General features: G+C 39.0%; 1 protein-coding gene across 3 annotated transcripts in view; it reads left to right on the top strand.

Annotated features, from left to right (window-relative positions):
• Positions 1 to 1369: 1369 nt before the first annotated feature.
• Positions 1370 to 18300, top strand: part of LOC119787139 (enhancer of polycomb homolog 1-like) — a 40910-nt gene continuing 23979 nt past the window's right edge. The window contains exons 1-2 of one of the 3 annotated variants that reach the window (XM_038290784.1): positions 1370 to 1693; positions 8232 to 8324. Coding sequence is in view for 1 of the 3 variants with exons in the window: in XM_038290783.1 (XP_038146711.1) it covers positions 10707 to 10859 (153 nt within the window). In the remaining 2 variants the exon portion in view is untranslated. Of the gene's footprint in view, positions 1694 to 8231; positions 8326 to 10377; positions 10860 to 18300 lie in introns of those variants that run through there. The other 2 variants (XM_038290785.1, XM_038290783.1) reach the window with 2 other exon arrangements.

Genomic DNA, 18300 nt, shown 5'->3' with positions numbered 1-18300 from the left:
AATGAGTCGATGCAATCAACTGGTTTTCCTTAGATAGAAAACTTTCAATCAATTTGACTTTATGGTCTGGTTGAATTGTAAAGTCTTGCGATGACATGTGTTGTGAATTGTAAATATATAAATGAACTGAATAGAACATAACATGATTAAATGTGATGGAAATCATCTCCCGCTATCAGTTAAGGTGTGCAGTACTGGTCTCCATCCATCTTACCATCAAGTCTGATCAGCTTCTCTGTCCCTGCTGGACAAAAACATCCCGAGGCATTGTTCTGCAACCATCATGTTTCAGGATGGGCATAGCATGGGGATAACAAACATGTCAGCATCAAGCTGTAGACATGACTGTTTTAGAGACTAAACTAGCTCTCTTGTTTTAATCACCTTCTGCTCTTCCACTAATTAAAAAAGCATCACCGGTGAACCCTCGGGCATGTAAACAAGTCGCCTAATTCCACCATTTTCCACCAGTGTGTTACTGGCCCTCCCAAACAACTCACATCTTTGTCAGCGAAGCTGAGTGCTCCCACAGCTCTTCCTTCATGGTGCCCTTTAAAATTAAGATAGAAAATTCTGACATTAAAGTCAGAAATATGATATTTAATTCAGAATTCTGAGAAAAAATTGCAAGAATTCTGAGAAAAAAAGTCAGATTTCTGAGAAAAGAGTCAGAATTCTGAGAAAAAAATGTCAGAATTCTGAGAGAAAAGTCAGAATTATGAGATGAGAGTCAGAATTCTGACTTTTTTTAATATTAAAATGAAATATTTAAAATCCAATTAACTTTTTTTTTTTTTCCAGTGGGCCTTCTCCTCTTTTGTAAATGTTGAACTATACCCCTGGTTTTTATTATTTTGCTCCTTGTCAGCATGAAATAAAACTGGCAACTTAAACACCTTTGTATTTATCATTGTTCATTATTCGTTATTTAGCTTTTATTTACACTAAAATGGAAAACATTATCGGTATATTAAGTCATATGTGTTAAATTATTTATTTTCTATTAAAATTTCAGCATTATCTTAGTAAGAATATTTCTGCTAGCACATGCCACTCGCAATATGGCGGCACCGCTAACGTCGGACCCCGACTTTTGGGCAACATTCTCTTGTTTTCCTTGTATTTAGACTTTTTTTTTTTTTTTGCCGTGGAATGTTTTGGGGCTTAAATTGGGGATAAAATAAGTATCTGGATTTGGTTATCGATACCGAAGTCATTCTGGTCCTTGATAAGATCCGCGGTTCTCATCTCCAGAACCGAGTCCTCGCCAGCCAATCACATCTCGTCCCATCCCCTGTGGAGCCTCTCCACAGGTGATTGGTGGCCTCAGCTGTCCAATCAGATGGCGTTTTTCACAGCAAAGTTGTTAACCCCCAACAGTAGCACTTTGCTTTCCAGCTCTCTAGTTTCGACCAACGGTAGCAAAATAGGGAATTTTTACCGACTGAAAGACGCCGTTTGATGGCATAAATCCTCGGCTGGAACCGGTTGCTTCTCTCAAACAGTTTTTTTTTATTATTATTTTAATCACGAAACTCTCCTGAACCATCGGCGGCTAACGTTAACTCCCTCTGTAGCTCACTGCGTCGTGTTGCCTGTCGTCTCTCGGTTTTTCCATCTTCTGCTGGTTAAACTTGCAGAAATGAACCCGCTCTGCCCCGAAGGCGGCCGCATTTCCTCACGGATCTATTCGGTGAGTATTTACCTGCTTGGTTTTTAACTCTAACGGCCAGAATAAAGAGGCCCGTCGTGATTAGTGTGTTTTCTGGCATCAGATGATTTCATACACGCAATCAAATTCCTGGCTGGTCAGCTGGATGCAATTCAACAGTAAAACCACAAGTTTCTGCTCAGTTTTTCTGCCCTTAAAGCTACCAGACATACACTGGTTAATGGACATATATATATTTTAGACATGTTATATTTTATATCTTAAATATAAATGATAAATAGGTTGGGTTTTTTGAGATTAAACCACAGTTGAAGGGGTGGAGGCGAGGATCGTTAAAGGATCTCTGTGTTTAGGGCTTTCTGTGTTTTTTTACACCTCTTTCTCTGTTAAGAGTTTTGAACCTGATGGCAGGCAAATGTGGGACATTTTTCTCCTGGATCATTTGCAGCTTTTGGGTGTGTGGCTGAACAGTGCCAGGCTGTCCCTGTGGTCTGCCCTGGAACTGCTCGGCCTGGATCAGTCACTGCAAATATTATCTAACAAACACAAAGCCAGCTTCTGAAAACAGGTGGAAGGGGATGAAGCTGGCATCAGATGGGCATCATTGAAAGGCATTGTTAAATTAAACCCACCAGAACTCACCCTATCTGGTTGATAATATGAGTTTTTTTTTCCAGTTCTTTCCTGTGATTATCTGAACTCTTTCCCCTATTGTGGGACTAACCCCACCCTCATGGCACTTCTGTTTGTCAGCTGGAGGCATGTGAGGCTCTGAGGATCTATTTTAACTTAGATATAAACGCAATCATCATCCTATGTAAGTATTTTTAGGGTATGATTTTATAAGGTTTTTCCACTGATGCCAAGAGCCTATTTAAAGCTGCTTATAACTTAAAACAGTTAAACATATAAAGAACTCTAGTTTACATTAAAACTTGTACAAATTCCCTATATTTAGTTGATTAAAAATGCAAGTTAATTGACTTGCTACATCTTTTATTCAACTAAAAGGATAACTACAAGTACGAGTAAAGGTGCGATTTCAGAATCCTAATACTTCTTGATTTTGAATTCCCGTAAGACTCGACAATGAAGCTAGAAGCCTGGACGTTAGATCTAGGAGTATAAACCTGTCACTGGAGGAGGGGCAGTCTGTCTGTACAAGGGCTCAGAAACAAACACTTAACTCACGCTTAAGGTTAGTGCAATACAAATGGTTAATGCGAATCTATATTACCAGGGGCGGAGCTAGATTAAACCCCAGGGTTTAGTCGTACAGTGTGAGTTCACAGCTCACGATGTATGTGCAGCACGACGCTCTCACCTGCTACCTGCTCACACTGTACGTCTAAAAACCACGACAGACTCAGCTCCGCAGTGAGATGGCGCTACTCAGACTCCATCTGGAAGCCAAACAAGTAGAAAAGGAGGAATATGGAGCTCACTAAGGTGAAACATCCTGCTTTGGCAACCTAAGCTATTTTGTGCTGAAAACCCTAAAAAGAAAAGGCGAGAACATATTTGGACAAAGACATGGCTACTAAGGTCTGTCAATTTTTCCAGAAATAACTCCATTTCACTCGCATCCCCACCATGCTTCTATGTTTTCATCTGAGAGGAAGAAGAAGAATTCCTATTTGTGCACTGAGCGATTTTCCCACGACAGTCAAACATGTGTGATTATCTACTGACCTCAGGATTCCTGATCGAGAGGTGGTCGTGAGAGGCTGATCGCCCCTCATTACCCTCTGTACACCACACGACGCACGATCAAGCTGAAAGTTGGCCCGGCAATAGATTTTCGCACGACTGGAAAATCACGCCGAAAATCTTGCAGTGTACGCCAGGCTTTACCCAATCATTGGCCACCCCTACCATTTTTTTTACCTCTAGTACAGATGGTGGCAGCAGTAATACTCTCAAGTGGAATATGAAAAGCATTTGTATTTTTTGTGGTTAATTATACACATCAATATACTAACATCAAAGATGATAAATACAGAATTCCTGCTCTTTTCAGAACTAGATTATGGGGTAAAGAGAAAATGTGTCTCTGCAAGTCATCTGAGAGTCTTCAGTGAAATCATAGAATTAAACAATTTTAATAAAAACTTGTGAAATTATAATTTTATGTAGATATTAGTGCTTTTAAATATCAATTTTATGCAGAATGTTTATTGGTACAAGTAGGTTAGTAATGACGATGAGAAAGAACTACGCCCCAGATCTCAAAAGTGAAAGAATTTGATCCACTATACCTTTTATTTAGACAGCACAGATGTTTAAATATATGCGTCTACTTGTTAGCAAAGGCTGTAGGAAAGTATAGCTGGTCTTTATTTAGAAAATATGAATGTTTTGTCCGTTAATTTTCCTCTTGCCTCTAATTTGCACTCATTTTCACTTTCAGTTTTATGACTAAATTTCAGTTTGAATTTTTTTTGTGTTAGTTTCATACCTCCAGCTTCCTCTCCAGGTGTAATTAAGTACAGACTCGTCGCTTTATGTCTTACATGGGGTTAACTGACCCCTAAAATTGTTGGATTACAGTGCTTGGTCCCAGCCGGTCGGCCTTCAGAGCCAGTTTGGAGGAAAATCTTTTGATCCAATCAACAACCACCTGTGTATGGGAAATGTTGTTAAAGATTGAATTCCTCAAAGTTAGGGCCAAACCAGGTAAAAAAAAAAAAAGACCATAATATCGATAATTAGTTTAGGCATCTGGTAAAGTAGCTATCCAGGAGTGTGCCATCAACGAGTTGGGGAGGGACGGCACTTGCTTACCTTATTTTCCTTATAGCTTGATTAGTCTAACAAGTTCTGTGTGATGGAACTACTTGAAACAACCTTATTGAGACTTGATACTGATTAATTTCTAGTTTGGAAATTTGACTAAAGTTCACATTGACGTTCATAGGATTCATAGCAGTGGATGCAACACATTTTGGAGCTGGGTTGTCGGGCTTCCATCCACATAGCCCTGAGAAGATGGAAGTTGCTCTCCGATGAACTTATGCCAGGTTCAGATGGCAGGATTTTAAAGTTGTCGGGTGATTTTTCATAACTTAAGAGACCCCTCTCATGATGATTTAAAAAAGTCTGGTTCTTCAGTGTGTTGTTTCCAGCTCTTCACACACCAACAGATTTTACTCAGGAAAAATCAGATGCAGGACGAGAAATATCACAACATGTTCAGAATAAATGAACAAGGCCAATGAGGAGACAGCAGAATTAATACCTTGTGAGCTATTATTAAAGGGAGAAAATATTACAACTACAAAAGCCATTTGTGTAGACTGGAGACCAGTGATCAGGGGCTCCATTTGCTACAATGGTGAGTTTTTTTGTTTATTTTTCCCCCTTAGGAAATAATTTCTCATTGTCTACACATGCATTCGACAGGTTGTGACCTTGTGTGCACTCATAACATCCCACAATCAAGGATATTAGGCCAAGACAGCCATACGGGATCACTCTAAACCCACCACACACGGCGGGTTTATCTCAGGAGGCGTTACAATCATGACCTTGTCCTAAAGATTATTAGAATCTAATTATTTTACCACTTGAACCAAATTTTATAGCAATGTTTTTAGCACGTGCTTCTTTTGAATTGATCTGACTGAGCTGCAGAAACAGACATTCTTAATTAAATCTCAGAGGGTTGTTTTAAAATTGTGTAATACAGATGGTGGGATTCAAATGCAGATGGCCATCATGTTTAAACTTGTAAAGCAGTTTGTGGTAATTCACTGATTAGCTAGTTACTGCCTGATCTTTGGATATTCATTATGTAATCTCATGAGTACGTTGGTCCATTGACACGTCGTTTAGTTGGAGCCTGTATGTTTTAAAGATATTGGATCAGAACATGGAGAGACATTCGAAAATGGCACGTTTCGCTGATGGACCAAGGCCGTTGAGTAGACATAGCTGTATTTGTGATATGAAAACGAGAGACAAAAGCATGGCAGATTCTAGACTCTAGGTTTTACAAATCACTCAAAGAAAATACTCAACAGTCAAACTTGAATGGCAGTAAACCCACACATGCAGTAGTCTCAGGATAAGGTTAATATCATTAATAAACAGTAACTGAAATGTATCACTTTTAAAGTGTTTTTTTAATTGACTGTAATCTCTTCCACCTGTTGTCTCTAACTAGCTGACATAAAAAAAACAAATCCACTAATCATTAAGAATATAAATGAATTAAAACCATGATTTTGAATTTTAAAAGTTTTACGACAGTAAGTAGCCAGTGCTTTATGTTGTCCGTTAGCTGCCTGTATATTGTCTCCCAAATGTTAAATCTTCCGTACACTGAAATATGCACGGGCTCTTTCTGTTAAAAGACACGCACAGCTCCAAATTGCACCCAGGATTTACTATGCTGGTTACTGAGAGACTGGCACATATATGAGAAATCGGTCAGATGGAGGACCTCTAGTCAGTGCCATGACATTTATTTTCTTCTTCAGTTGCGCTTCTTTAGGGCCCTGTCACACCTTGCAGTGTTAGCCAGCGTAAGCCTGACGTCCCAGAATTTCCTAAAACGCTGTCATACGCTGAACTTTCTATGGATTTTTCAATTCTGGACGTATACATGGCGTATTCATCATGAGTCCAGAACTTATGTCCAACGACAACCTCACTTGTGCATTAGGAAGCATCAGTTAAAGCTGCTTCCCTCATGTGCTCAGTCTGCATCTTAGTTCACAGAATTAACCTAGCTGCTGTTTACCGTCTGGTTTAAAAAAGAAAGAAAAAGAAGGTTTGAAGTCACAGCAGATTCAGAGTCATGTCTGCTAGGAAGTTTGTTGGTCGTGGCTGTGGGCATGAACACTTAGACTGGAGGTCTTCAACAGGAGTCCACGAAAGTACTGCATGGGGGTCGCGAAATTGTTGGTTGATTAGACAATGTTTTTTTTTTCCCTGCAATTTTTTCCAACATACTGTAGTAAACAGAAAAATGGAGGCAGAAGACGTCTTTCAGTCATCAATGCACACATTCAGCGACACACAGGAGCTTTTTAAAGCTGGGCACCGTTTCATTCACAACACCTGTGCCATCAACCAGGAATCAGAATCCCAGGGTGAAATTACTTTCATTACATTACTCCATCTGTAATAGAATGACTATAGGACCAGTTTGATATAACACAATTTCATACAGTATATATAATTAGGGGGTCCCCGCTCCATCTCGCCATCATTTTGGGGGTCCTTGCCCTGGAAAATGTGGAAGACCCCTGGCTAAGAGGATCATCACATTTACCTTCTTGCTCACCCTATGATGGGGATGCGGAGTTGTGGAGTACTGACAGTTTCCTATTGTGAACCTCCTTTTGTACCAAAACGCTGCCAATTATACAGTACATTATACAGTAGCTGTAAGTTAGAAACACGTTCAGTGGTCGTCTGGAACACGTCAGATACGTTGATATGCATTGGAGATCAGCTCTTAAGTTATGCACAAGTTACTCATAGGTTGTGGATAAGCTAGACACCAATACTTATGAGTAACTTACACTTAACATATGTCAATGATAATAACTTACATGTAAGTTATTACCACATAGGGCTTAAGCTGGCATACATCGGGAAATTTTAAACATGCTCACGTCCACCTACAGCAAGTAGGTCCACGTGAACCAGCGTGTTTCAGCGTACTTCAGCGTGCTCTTAACTTATACAGAACATACCCATAACTTTTCCAACGTTTGCCAGCGCTTTTGCCAGATTTATCGTACGTCAGGCATATGCTGGTCTAAATTGTCAAGGTGTGACAGGGACTTTAGGTGTGCATATTTATGTAGTTTCAGCATATCCCCTTTTCATGTTAACTGGGGCAACCCACTAAACGAAATCCAAATTATGATCATTATTTTTCTCTGCACTAAAGATAAGAATGTGGATGTTTAACCGCAGGGTTTCATTGTTTTGATGATCTTGAAAGCTTGCTGGTTTAGAGTCAAATAGTTCCTGCTGTTTGGAGAACGTGCAAAGTTCTGCCCACTTACTTGGATCAGAACACCAGCTGCAACTCCTTTTTCTCTTCTGTGTAGCCATACCACCACCTAAAGGGCTTGATACATCTAATATGAACAAAACTGAGTGACTCTGTGAAAATTGCATTGTTTTTCTTATGATTATAAAAGCTTGAGTTCTTATTGAGGCCATCATGATCTGGAAATGGTTCCAGAGGAAAGAAGGCTCCTCGTTGTTAGGCACTTCATCTTATAACAAACTTGAATATTTGCACATGCCAGAAAGCGAGTTTGTGTTTTATCAGGATTCAAGTAACATATGAGGAAGTTTGCTGTCCCTCTTGTATTTTCAAGTTATTCTATTTCAGAAAGTATTGTTTATAAATGTACTGTGGGCCAAGCTACATAGATTTAGTCAGCACACATTGGCTGTTCGGCTAAACTATTTGACTTCCAGACAAGTTTGACAGTCATCAGTTGATGGGGAGACTTGTCTCATCTTCTCTTTACTTTGTGCAAATCCCATTTGTCCTGATCTTCTTTTAATTTGTTTCCTTCTTTGTTTCCAGATAAACATCATGCAGTGTATGGATTTAAGGATGACAAAAAGAACTCTGATAATCTGCCGAGACCCTGGATGATCACATCAACTAACAACAACAGGTAAGATGCTTCCATGGAGTTTGAATGCTGCTCTATCCATGTAAAATCGATCGAACGCTAACGGTTTGGCTACATAGAAAAGTAAAGGAGTTTCAGAAATATAATTTAATGGGGGCTGGTCAGCACTGTTGTACTTGAAAACAATCATGCCTGTTGGTTAATTTCCCTTTCCTTCCTGATAGACAGTATTGTTCTCATTGTGACTCATTTAACCTGGAGTAAACATCTTTTTTTTTTTTATGCCAGTTAGGTCATTAGGTTTAGTTAATCAGTTAGTGATCAAGGACTTGAGTGAGATTAGTCATGTTCCTTTAGTTCGTGTGCGTGTGTGTATATATCAGTGGGGATTTCTCATTGAATATTAGGAGTCCAAACCACCCCTGTACATTTTGTAAAATCATTGGGGAAATACGCATTATCAAACTTCATAAATGTATTTATTAAATTACATTAGATATATGCTAAAATGGGACTTATTTGATGAGTATGTTGCACATTAATCAGCTCGCTATCCCTGTAGAGGTTTGAGCCTCAGTCTATTGAGGTAAGCAGGGAGAAAGTAGAGCCCTGATTAGAAGACATGCCAAAATACGTCATTTCCAGTAAGGCTCAGCCTCTTAGGGGTCTATGGGGCAGGTCATGAAGCTGGCTGCTTGATGCTGATTGGCAAACGTACTTCATGATTGACAGACGGTGGCCAGAGAGCAAGGAGGTTTTTCATCTGGGTCAAGAGGGAAAAGTGATCATTGAGTCAGATCAGTCGTCTTGTGCTGAACTTTTGCTGTGGTTTCTGGACTTTATTTCAGAGGGCATCGCAACGGCTATTTTCACCAGTTGCAGTGATGTTGTATGTGTTTCAACATTCGTTAATTAACACGATTAACACGCCTCCCGCTATAGAGAGCAAAAAAATAAAAAATAAAAAAATAAAAATAAATATATATATATATATATATATATATATATATATATATATATATATATAATCTCCCTTAAGCCCACACTGCTCCCCGGGTGCCACACGATGGCAACCCTCTGCTCCCCAAAGGGGATGGGTTAAATTCAGAGAAGTAATTTCCCTCTGGGATTATTAAAGTAATAATATATATAGAATAATATAAATCAGTTTGCAAAATAATTGGTTACAAAGTCTGTAGATCATTTTTTTTGTTTTATAATCGGATAGCAAAGGTTGCTCACAGACTTCTGTGAAATTAAACCAAGTGAAGATTAAGCTTTTCCACTTTAGAAGTGCTGGATATAGCATATGGACAGACAAAAAAGATTTTAGTAAGTCTGTCTGATAAATCAAAAACTAACTTGGTTGACAATTATTTCAATAATTGATTAGTCACGATTTATCCGATTTTCTTTCAGCCCCGTATGTGTTTCTATGTGTACGTGTGTGTGTCTGTATGTATGTGTGTGTGTGTGTGCGCGCGTGTATATATATATATATATATATATATATATATATATATATATATATATATATATATATATATATATATATATATATATATATATAAAAAGCTGGAAAATTTCTTTGCTGCTTAGATTAAGATTGAATGGTAAAATTAAAGCATATTATTCGTTTTAAATAGAAGTAGCTTTTATTGTATTTTTTTTTCCATTTTAAATGTTTTAACTATCCTAAATAGGATAATTACTTTTTAAACTCCTAATTTTAAACCTTGTTTATTTGTATATACCTTTTTTATTTTTAAAATGGCTTTTCTATACGACTGGTTAAGCCTTTTTATTATTATATTTATCTTTCACTTAATGTTACAAATGTGAATTATTTAGCCGTTTTAAATAAGTTTTATGTTTCAGTTAAGATGCAAAAATAATGATTTTTCACTGTCTAATGTGTTGTTTTTTAATATTAGAATATCTAATTGAATGTGTTAATTTTCCTCATCATACCTACTACCCGGTATTTCCGCCATGGCTACGGTTTATTTCAATAATTGATGTGTGTGTGTGGAACGGAGTTGGTTTGAAATAAATACCCCCTTCCCCCAACCCCGGTAACGCGCAAGCGCTCGGGACCGTGTGGGAATGGTCGGTCCACGAACTGGGGGTTGGACCGCTCCGAGCGAAACAGAGCAAAAGAGTTTTTAAATGTCCGCCATGTTGTCCATGGCGCACTGAACCACCGATAGGGAGCGGAGCGTCGGAAAAAAACAGTCCGAGAGAGAGCGACCGAGATCCGGGCCTTCCCCCAGCTCCGCTGGCGACGCCCTAAATCCAAGCTAGAACCTTCCGAACGTTAGAGACTAACCGCACAGAAACATCCATGAAAGCTCCACTCGGTGCCGTTGTGAACATTAGGAGATCGGATAGATTTATATTGCATCTGGAATTGTAAAAAAAAAATGAGTAAATTGTCGTTTCGGGCACGGGCGCTGGACGCTTCCAAGCCACTACCCGTCTTCCGTTGTGAGGATTTACCCGACTTACACGAATATGCATCCATTAACCGGGCTGTGCCGCAGATGCCGACGGGGATGGAGAAGGAAGAGGAATCGGTAATGTATATATTTTTTTTAAAAAATGTGATGGTATAAGCTTTGCTTTATTTTTTAAACGATCAGAGGCGCCCCTCTTTTTTTCCTGCGCAAGCTATCGCAAAATGGCCGCCAATTTTCTAAAGAGAAAGACGACGGGTTGGGGCATCAAACGGCTCGTTTGTGTGACATGGCTGGTAGTTTTGGATACTTTAAAGCACGGCGATTCTGTATATGGAAGAAAATCCTCGTTTTGGTGATTTATGTATGCATGAGACGGGTTTCTAAGTACAAAGGGGTCATGTGACTTGAGCAATGCCGACATTTTGTGTCTAACGTTAGGAAGGGGGGCCTGCTGTTGGCGTAGTTGAGGAGAACGGAGGCAAGGGGGCGCTGTTGCTCTCAGATCCGCTTTTAAAAATGTCAACAATGCTACAGCGAATTAGCAGGAAAAAAGCACTTCTATTCAGAACTGTTTTTTGTTTGTTCTTTCTTGTATGTCAACTATGCTGAGCTAATATGATACATTTATCTGTTAATATTGATAAAACATTTCTTGTTTATACATATATTTGTTAATGTTTCCTTATTGTGCGATGTGTTACGAGCTGTTGTTTTAACAGTAAATGCATTAAGTTATCACCAAAAATGTGAAGCTTTCAGATCAGTCTAGCTGTCATTAACAAGAAGGGATTTCTCCTGTGCGTTTGCATCGTTGTTCACCAGGAGGGCATCCTTTATAAATTCTGTTATATTTAGGATATTCCTCAGTTTGTCTGCATGAATGCAGCATTGCTTATCTTCGACTTTCTTTTAATCTGCTGTATTTCTTCTAGTTGTTTTGCTTTTTGGAGAATATTTTGTAGTGTAAGGGGTTCCAGTGTGTCAGATGGTGGCTGGCTGATTAGTGGCCCCTGGCCCCCTAGAGCTACTCAGGGCAGTTTATAGAAGAAAATAAGGGAGTAGCTCCCACTCCAAAAACTGTTCTCTGCTCAGCTAGAGCATCTGACTTATATTAACATAAGTTGTCCAGGTTCAGTGTCAGGATCTTTAGGTTGATCTTGGTAGTTTTTTTTGGAGGGTTTTTTAAAATCACCTAGGGAATATATGATCCTTATAAACACAGGGATTGTCATTAAGCTGTCTTTTAAGACTTTACTCTACAAAAATGTGACTGTCCATCAGACTTTTAATGAGAATGACCCCTGATCAACCAAATAAACTCTGTGGGGCCCCATATTATTACGTATGATTCATAAATGGGAAAATATTAATTTGAACTTGCCGTTTAAAGCAAATGGGGTAATGTAATTAAGTGTTTTTATTATTATACAGTGATCTTCTGTAATCTTCTGTATTTCTCAGCAATTTTAAGCAACCAATATTTGCCCACCTATATGTATTCATCCTGGGATCTAGACCAGTTTACATTAACCTGTATTTCTTAAACTGACCATGGAAGTATATTTATTTTAATCTATTCAAACAGGAAAAGGCAACTGTGGTTTAAAAACCATCCAATATCGGTGATTAGCGTGGTGACGTTAATTTTAAATGTTTGCCTTCTCATGGGTATTTAACCGCTGATAAAAGCAGTCAGTTATTCTGGTTAAATTGGGGGATCATAATTGGTCTTTTCACCTTTCACTGTCAAGAGGGCTGGATTAGAACAATTATCAAAAGAATAATGTAATATTAAAGGCTAAGAAATTTGATTTATAGCTAAATTCTTATAGATCTGAGTACTCATATTACATAATGGTAATTCTAATAGAATTTCACAAAAACTGTGGGAGGGATGTTTAAATCATAGCAACCAAAGGGCTGTTGGTTGTATCTCATATTTTCTACATCTGCATCAGAGGGATAAATGTTGATGTTTCTGTATCAGGTCTTTATTTCCTTTCTGTTACTATAATACTGGGTTTAACTGTTATTTCATTTAGTCTATGTCCTTATGTTTGCATCCTACATGCTTAGAGGTCCTCATCCCCATACAGCCACATGTACAGCCATTTTAATTATGATTAAAATGCGGTAAATTAATAGCAAATGCATAGCAATCACTGAGCTGCAAAAAATTTCATTGTTTTCAATCAAAGCGAGTTGGCATATTAAGTCAAATATGCTTAGACTCATATTAAAAGACGTCAACTTGTTTGTTTTTTTTAAGTTCAATATCTGCATAGAAAGCAGAAGCTCTAGATGTTAAACTTGGACATACTCTAACCAAGGTTTATTAAAATACTGCGTTTATTTATATTTTATACACCTGTTTGTTTTCTGGTGTAGAGTAACCTTTGGTTGTTCATCTGAAGGCTGACTAACCCTGGAAAGCAGCCTAATTTTGTTGTGGACAGACGGAGGCTTCACACGTTTCTCTCCCCACCGCCTCAACCACACCACCACTCATCGGTTTACTGACTGACTGTGTGGTGTCCCCATGTTTCCTGATGCTCCGCTCATAGAAAGCTTTTATCAGCTGCGCATCGACAGGCCTTTTAGTAAAACCAGCAGCCTGTTTTTTCCGGGTCCGTCTTACAGTAGAACCACGTGGGTTTGTAGCTTCCAGGCAGCGTGGCTCGGCTACAAAGCCGGGATCACTGGCATTCCAGCAACACGTGCGGCCTGTTTGTTTTGGGTCAGGCACTTTGTCTTGTGTTTACGTTTATCTGCAATTGAGGTCAGTGTCTGCAGGTCTGGTGGGAAACCCGCAGGCGTCTGTTGTGTTTGCCTCCCTGCCAAACCCGCCGCTCGCTCCAACACACACCGACGACTCCTGGCCTGCTACCAGCTCCTCACTGTGTGACCTTACTGGGTGGGAAGGTGAAGTGCGTCACCTGTCCAAAGGCTCTGCCAGCCTCTGATTCATTCAAACTTTTGGCCATTTTCTGTTATGTTATCTTTAATTTTGTCTTAACTTACTAGTCTGTGTTGTTGCTGATCCAGAAGTTAAATGCTGTGCTTCCCACACAGAACGCTGAACAGCAGCAGCCTTAAAGGACTTCTCCTGCAGCTGTCTTAACACGTTTAGGAGCAGTTAAGCATCAGGGAAGCGACTCTGGGGGCAGCGCTGGCTGGCTCAGCATTTTTAACTGTGATTGATGGGGCTCATATTAGAAGCTATTTTTGTGTGAGAACCAAGACTGTCTGTGAGTTGACTCACCTCAGTCCGTTTATCATCAGGTCACAGACAGAAGGGAGAAAAAATTGGTGATTAGATTTAGCGGCTGGGGGAGGAGGGGGCGGCTGGCTTTATGAATGTAGCTCTCACTGTGTATAGAAGCTGAAGGGCTGGGTGTTGTCTGCAGGAATGACTCAAGAATATTTGGGTGGGAACTAAAACAATTATGCAACATTTACAGGGATGTTTTGTTGGGAAAATGGAAACTCCTTGGAAGTTCTGCAATGCTTAAAATGTGGCAGCTGTACACCAGGAAACAATAAAATTGTTGAATTTTTGCTCTGACAGTATTGGGTACTTTTTTTAACTTGGTATGTTTGTTTTATCTCAGCTTTAATGAGCGTTTTCTTCACTAATCTCTATATCTGGTGTCGCCAGCTATGGTAGTCAATCCAAATAATTTATCAAATGAAGCACTGGCTGATCAATCACCCCGATCAGTGGTGCTGATTTCTGATCATCAGGTTAAATTCTAAAAAAGCTGAAGTTTTCACTCTGATCTACACTGAATCGAAGATCTTTTTTTGTTTTTTTCTTGCTAACATTTTATATTAATCCACTTTTCTTAGGCTACGTTCACAACGCAGGCCTTGATGCTAAATCCCGATTTTTTTTTTTGTGTGAAATGAGATTTTTTATTTATTTTTTTGCATTGCCATTTACATTTCCAAATATATGCGACTTGTATGTGATCTCCTGTGTGAACTGCAGTCATACAGCTTAAGTTTCCAGCATGTGCAGTAGAGGCCGCAATGCTGTCACAGGCCAGCATGCTTTGTGTTTACGGAAGTAAACATGGATGGTAGCGTCGGACCGCATCTAGCGATCTTTCCGTACCATAAAAACACGATCCTTTTGAAGATGGTTAAACATAAATACTGCTCTCCACATCATCGTCTGACATGGTTGTTGTTTTTCTTGCTACTTCTTCATAGCAAGACTCAGAATAGTGACCTTTGTCGTGTCTTAATGGCGTTCAGGTTGGATGAATGCGAACTGGCCGCTCAGACACAGGTTGCATTTGAAAGGATCATATATGTATCAGATTCAGGACCACATAGCCAAGTGTCCTGGGTCGCATAAAAAAAAAATCGGATCTGTGTTGTTAGGACTGTCATGAAAAGATCAGATCCAGGTTGCATATGGGGAAAAAAAATCGGATTTTGGTGACTTTAGGTTGCAGTGTGAACGTAGCCTTAGTTTAATAAAAAATTGTTTCATGCAAACATGTGGATGATCTTGCTATGAGCAGCTAGATCACATCAGAGCATTGGGCCATATGGTTGTAAGAACATACATCATGAGCTGTGAACTTTTAAACACTTTTTTTTGTTTGTTTGTTGTTTTTTTGGTCGTACTATTGTAAATATAATACAGTGTATGCCCAGCCTTAACTGATCTCAGATCAGCACAGATGATCCTTAAAGGGTTTTCTCAACATCAGTGGGGCTTAACTAGACCAAAGAGCTTAGATAGGACAGTCCAGCTGCATGCTCTAGAAACACCACATGTACCTAGTATCCGTCTCTGTGGTGTTGAATAAAAACCATTTAATAAGAGGTTTTATCACGAATCCTGTGTTTGTTAGTAAACATTGATTATTGTTCATTCTTCTGTCACTCCAGCACATTAACTATTGCTATTCATCTTTTTAACCTCTGAAGTAATGTTTTTTGGAAAAGTATTCGTGTGATTAGTTTAATAGAAAAGTACAGAAGATTTCTTGATCAAAAGATTGGGTTTCTTGAGCCAACCCTATTAAATTGTCGCAGTAGAGTGCCTTTAGATGACATGTGTTGTGAATTGGTGATATTTAAATGAACTGAATTGATCTGAATTCCCAAGCATCACACGAAATGACCACTTTAGCTTCTTATAAAAGTAACCAAAATCCTTTTTCACTTCTACCATTTGATTATCTGCCGCGTTTTTTAAATATTTGATCATTTTCTTTTTTTTTTCTTTTTTTTTTTTACGATTATTAAACTAGATTTTATTAAACGTTCTTGTCTAATGTACTTGATTAGGATCCAATTTCCGTGTCCTCTGATGTTTGTTATATTGTTTGATTTTAGCTTGTTTACTTGGTTTAAAAATTTCTAGTCTATGTTTATGTCGGCTGAATTGAAAGTAGCCTTAGTAGTACATTTTTGGCTTTCTAAAAGCACTCTAATAGTTAAATATGACCTGTTCTGTTGCACTTAAGCTTTAGTCAACATGTTATTTTTTACTCTGCTTTAATCTTCTGTTTTGTGGAGTATGCAAATTCTTTCAAGGAAAAGAATAACCCAAGATAAAAGTTGTTAGCTAGATGGCTAATTTGAATCTGTATGATTATAGTCAACATATATTTTTCTCTCCTGTGTGGAAAGAATGGTTTGCCTCTTCCAGACCCCTCTGAAATAACTGTGGCAGAAAATTGCTCTTTGGCAGTGTAAAAACAAACAGCTGTTACTTAAATCATGCAACATGTTTAATGCAAAGGAGGAATTGCAAAATACCCTGCATGGCCCTTTAGGGGTCAACACTGTGCAGAATAGAAATTCACACACCGATTCTCTGTTTAACATATATCACACTGTACACATTGAACCTTTTGTCGGCGTGTTTCATCATAAACACAAAGTCTTCATCCTAAATGGTCCTTGCAGGCAGGCCAGAACGCCCAGTCCACTTTGCCATTGAGTTCTCCAGGACTTTCTGCTCTTTGGAGTCAGGTTTATACAGTGGGGGTGCTCAGAACATCTCTGCAACAGACTTCCCTTCCTCACCCAACCTCTGATCTGGCTGTGGTATCACTGTGTCAGGAATCCAGTTGGGAGGAAGAAATGTAATCTATTAATATCCAGTGTATCAGTAGAACATCTTTCTTCTATGACAGAGACAGACAGATACAGGCACAGGAAGGCACGCACACACACAGACACCCGTTCATTCTACTACAGGCCGTTCCTTAACTTCTCCATATGGCAGCATGTTGGCTCCTCAGATGCCTGGCTCCTGCCATGTTGAAGCTGCAGAGTCTTTGGTGGCGTCCTCCCTCCGGTGTTTCCCTTCGCGTCGTAGACAAAATGGCTCCATACATCCAGGCGTTGCTTAACAAACCGCACACCGGTAACTGCAATGACTGCGAAGTTGATCTATGAGTATAAGCCCTCTGCTGCTACTGACTGAGCGCTGCGAGCCACTGTAGGACAGGCGCCATGTAGGGACAAACAACGCAACAACGTGTAATCTTCCACGAAGCTCAAACACTTATATTAACAATTACATTTTAATCATAAACAATTACATTTCTTAATGTCCATTCCACAATGGATCGTAAATTTCGTTGTCTTAGTCTTGTTGACGAAAATAAAAAATTATTTTCGTCATATTTTTATTTTCTGGAAACAATTTTTATGCGTTTTTGTCTCGTCACCATCGTGGGAAAAAGGGGCGATGACTAAATATTTTAGTCATCATCATGGTTGACGAAATTAACACTGCTGTAGGGTTGTATAATGGAAAATCTACTCATTAATAAATGTTATCTTTGTAAACCTTAGTTTATCACAATGCAGATAACTGGCTGATATGCTCAGTTATTCTATAATTAACTGCCCTGGTCAGAAAGATTTGTAATGCATCTTAATCTGCTCTGATGGACAAGAACAGACCTCCAGGTACTTCATACACATGGAGTCAGAAGACGTGTGACTTTGAAAAAAAATTTTCTGTTTAGATGTGTCAGAGAACATATTACATTTTTATTGGATTGCTTTACCAACTGAGGACATTGTGACAACTTTTAAATAAGGGTGTCCCAATACAGCTCTTCTATTTCTGATACTGACATGGACCTGATACGATATCAGCAGTAACACCTCCATCTATTACTTTTTTGTGTGGAATGTTAGAAAAAGCTTTGTCAAGGTATATTACCTGCATGGGTGTGCAGGTGGAGCAGTGGTTAGCATGCACGACCCATGTATGGAGGCGTTAGACCTTGACACGGCTGACCTGGGTTAGAATCCGGCCTGTGGTCCTTTGCTGCATGTCTCCCCTTTCCCGGAAAACAATCCACTGGTTCTGTAAAAACACAAAAAAGATAGAGGGAAAAAAAGGGGATATTACTCACAGAACAATAGTCAACAACTATGAGTATGAGAACTGGCCCATATAATATTAACCCGTTGGTTACGGAACTTGAAGCAAAGTGAATTCATTCTATCACCTTGTTCATTGTGGATATACAAAATATATTTCAATATTCATTTTTGGTTGATATTATACATA

This window comes from Cyprinodon tularosa, unplaced genomic scaffold, assembly GCF_016077235.1.
Source record: "Cyprinodon tularosa strain WSP-4 unplaced genomic scaffold, ASM1607723v1 ctg289, whole genome shotgun sequence".
Lineage (NCBI taxonomy): Eukaryota > Metazoa > Chordata > Actinopteri > Cyprinodontiformes > Cyprinodontidae > Cyprinodon > Cyprinodon tularosa.
The sequence above is the reverse complement of the archived record's forward strand: the minus strand, read 5'-3'. Positions and strand labels throughout refer to the sequence as shown.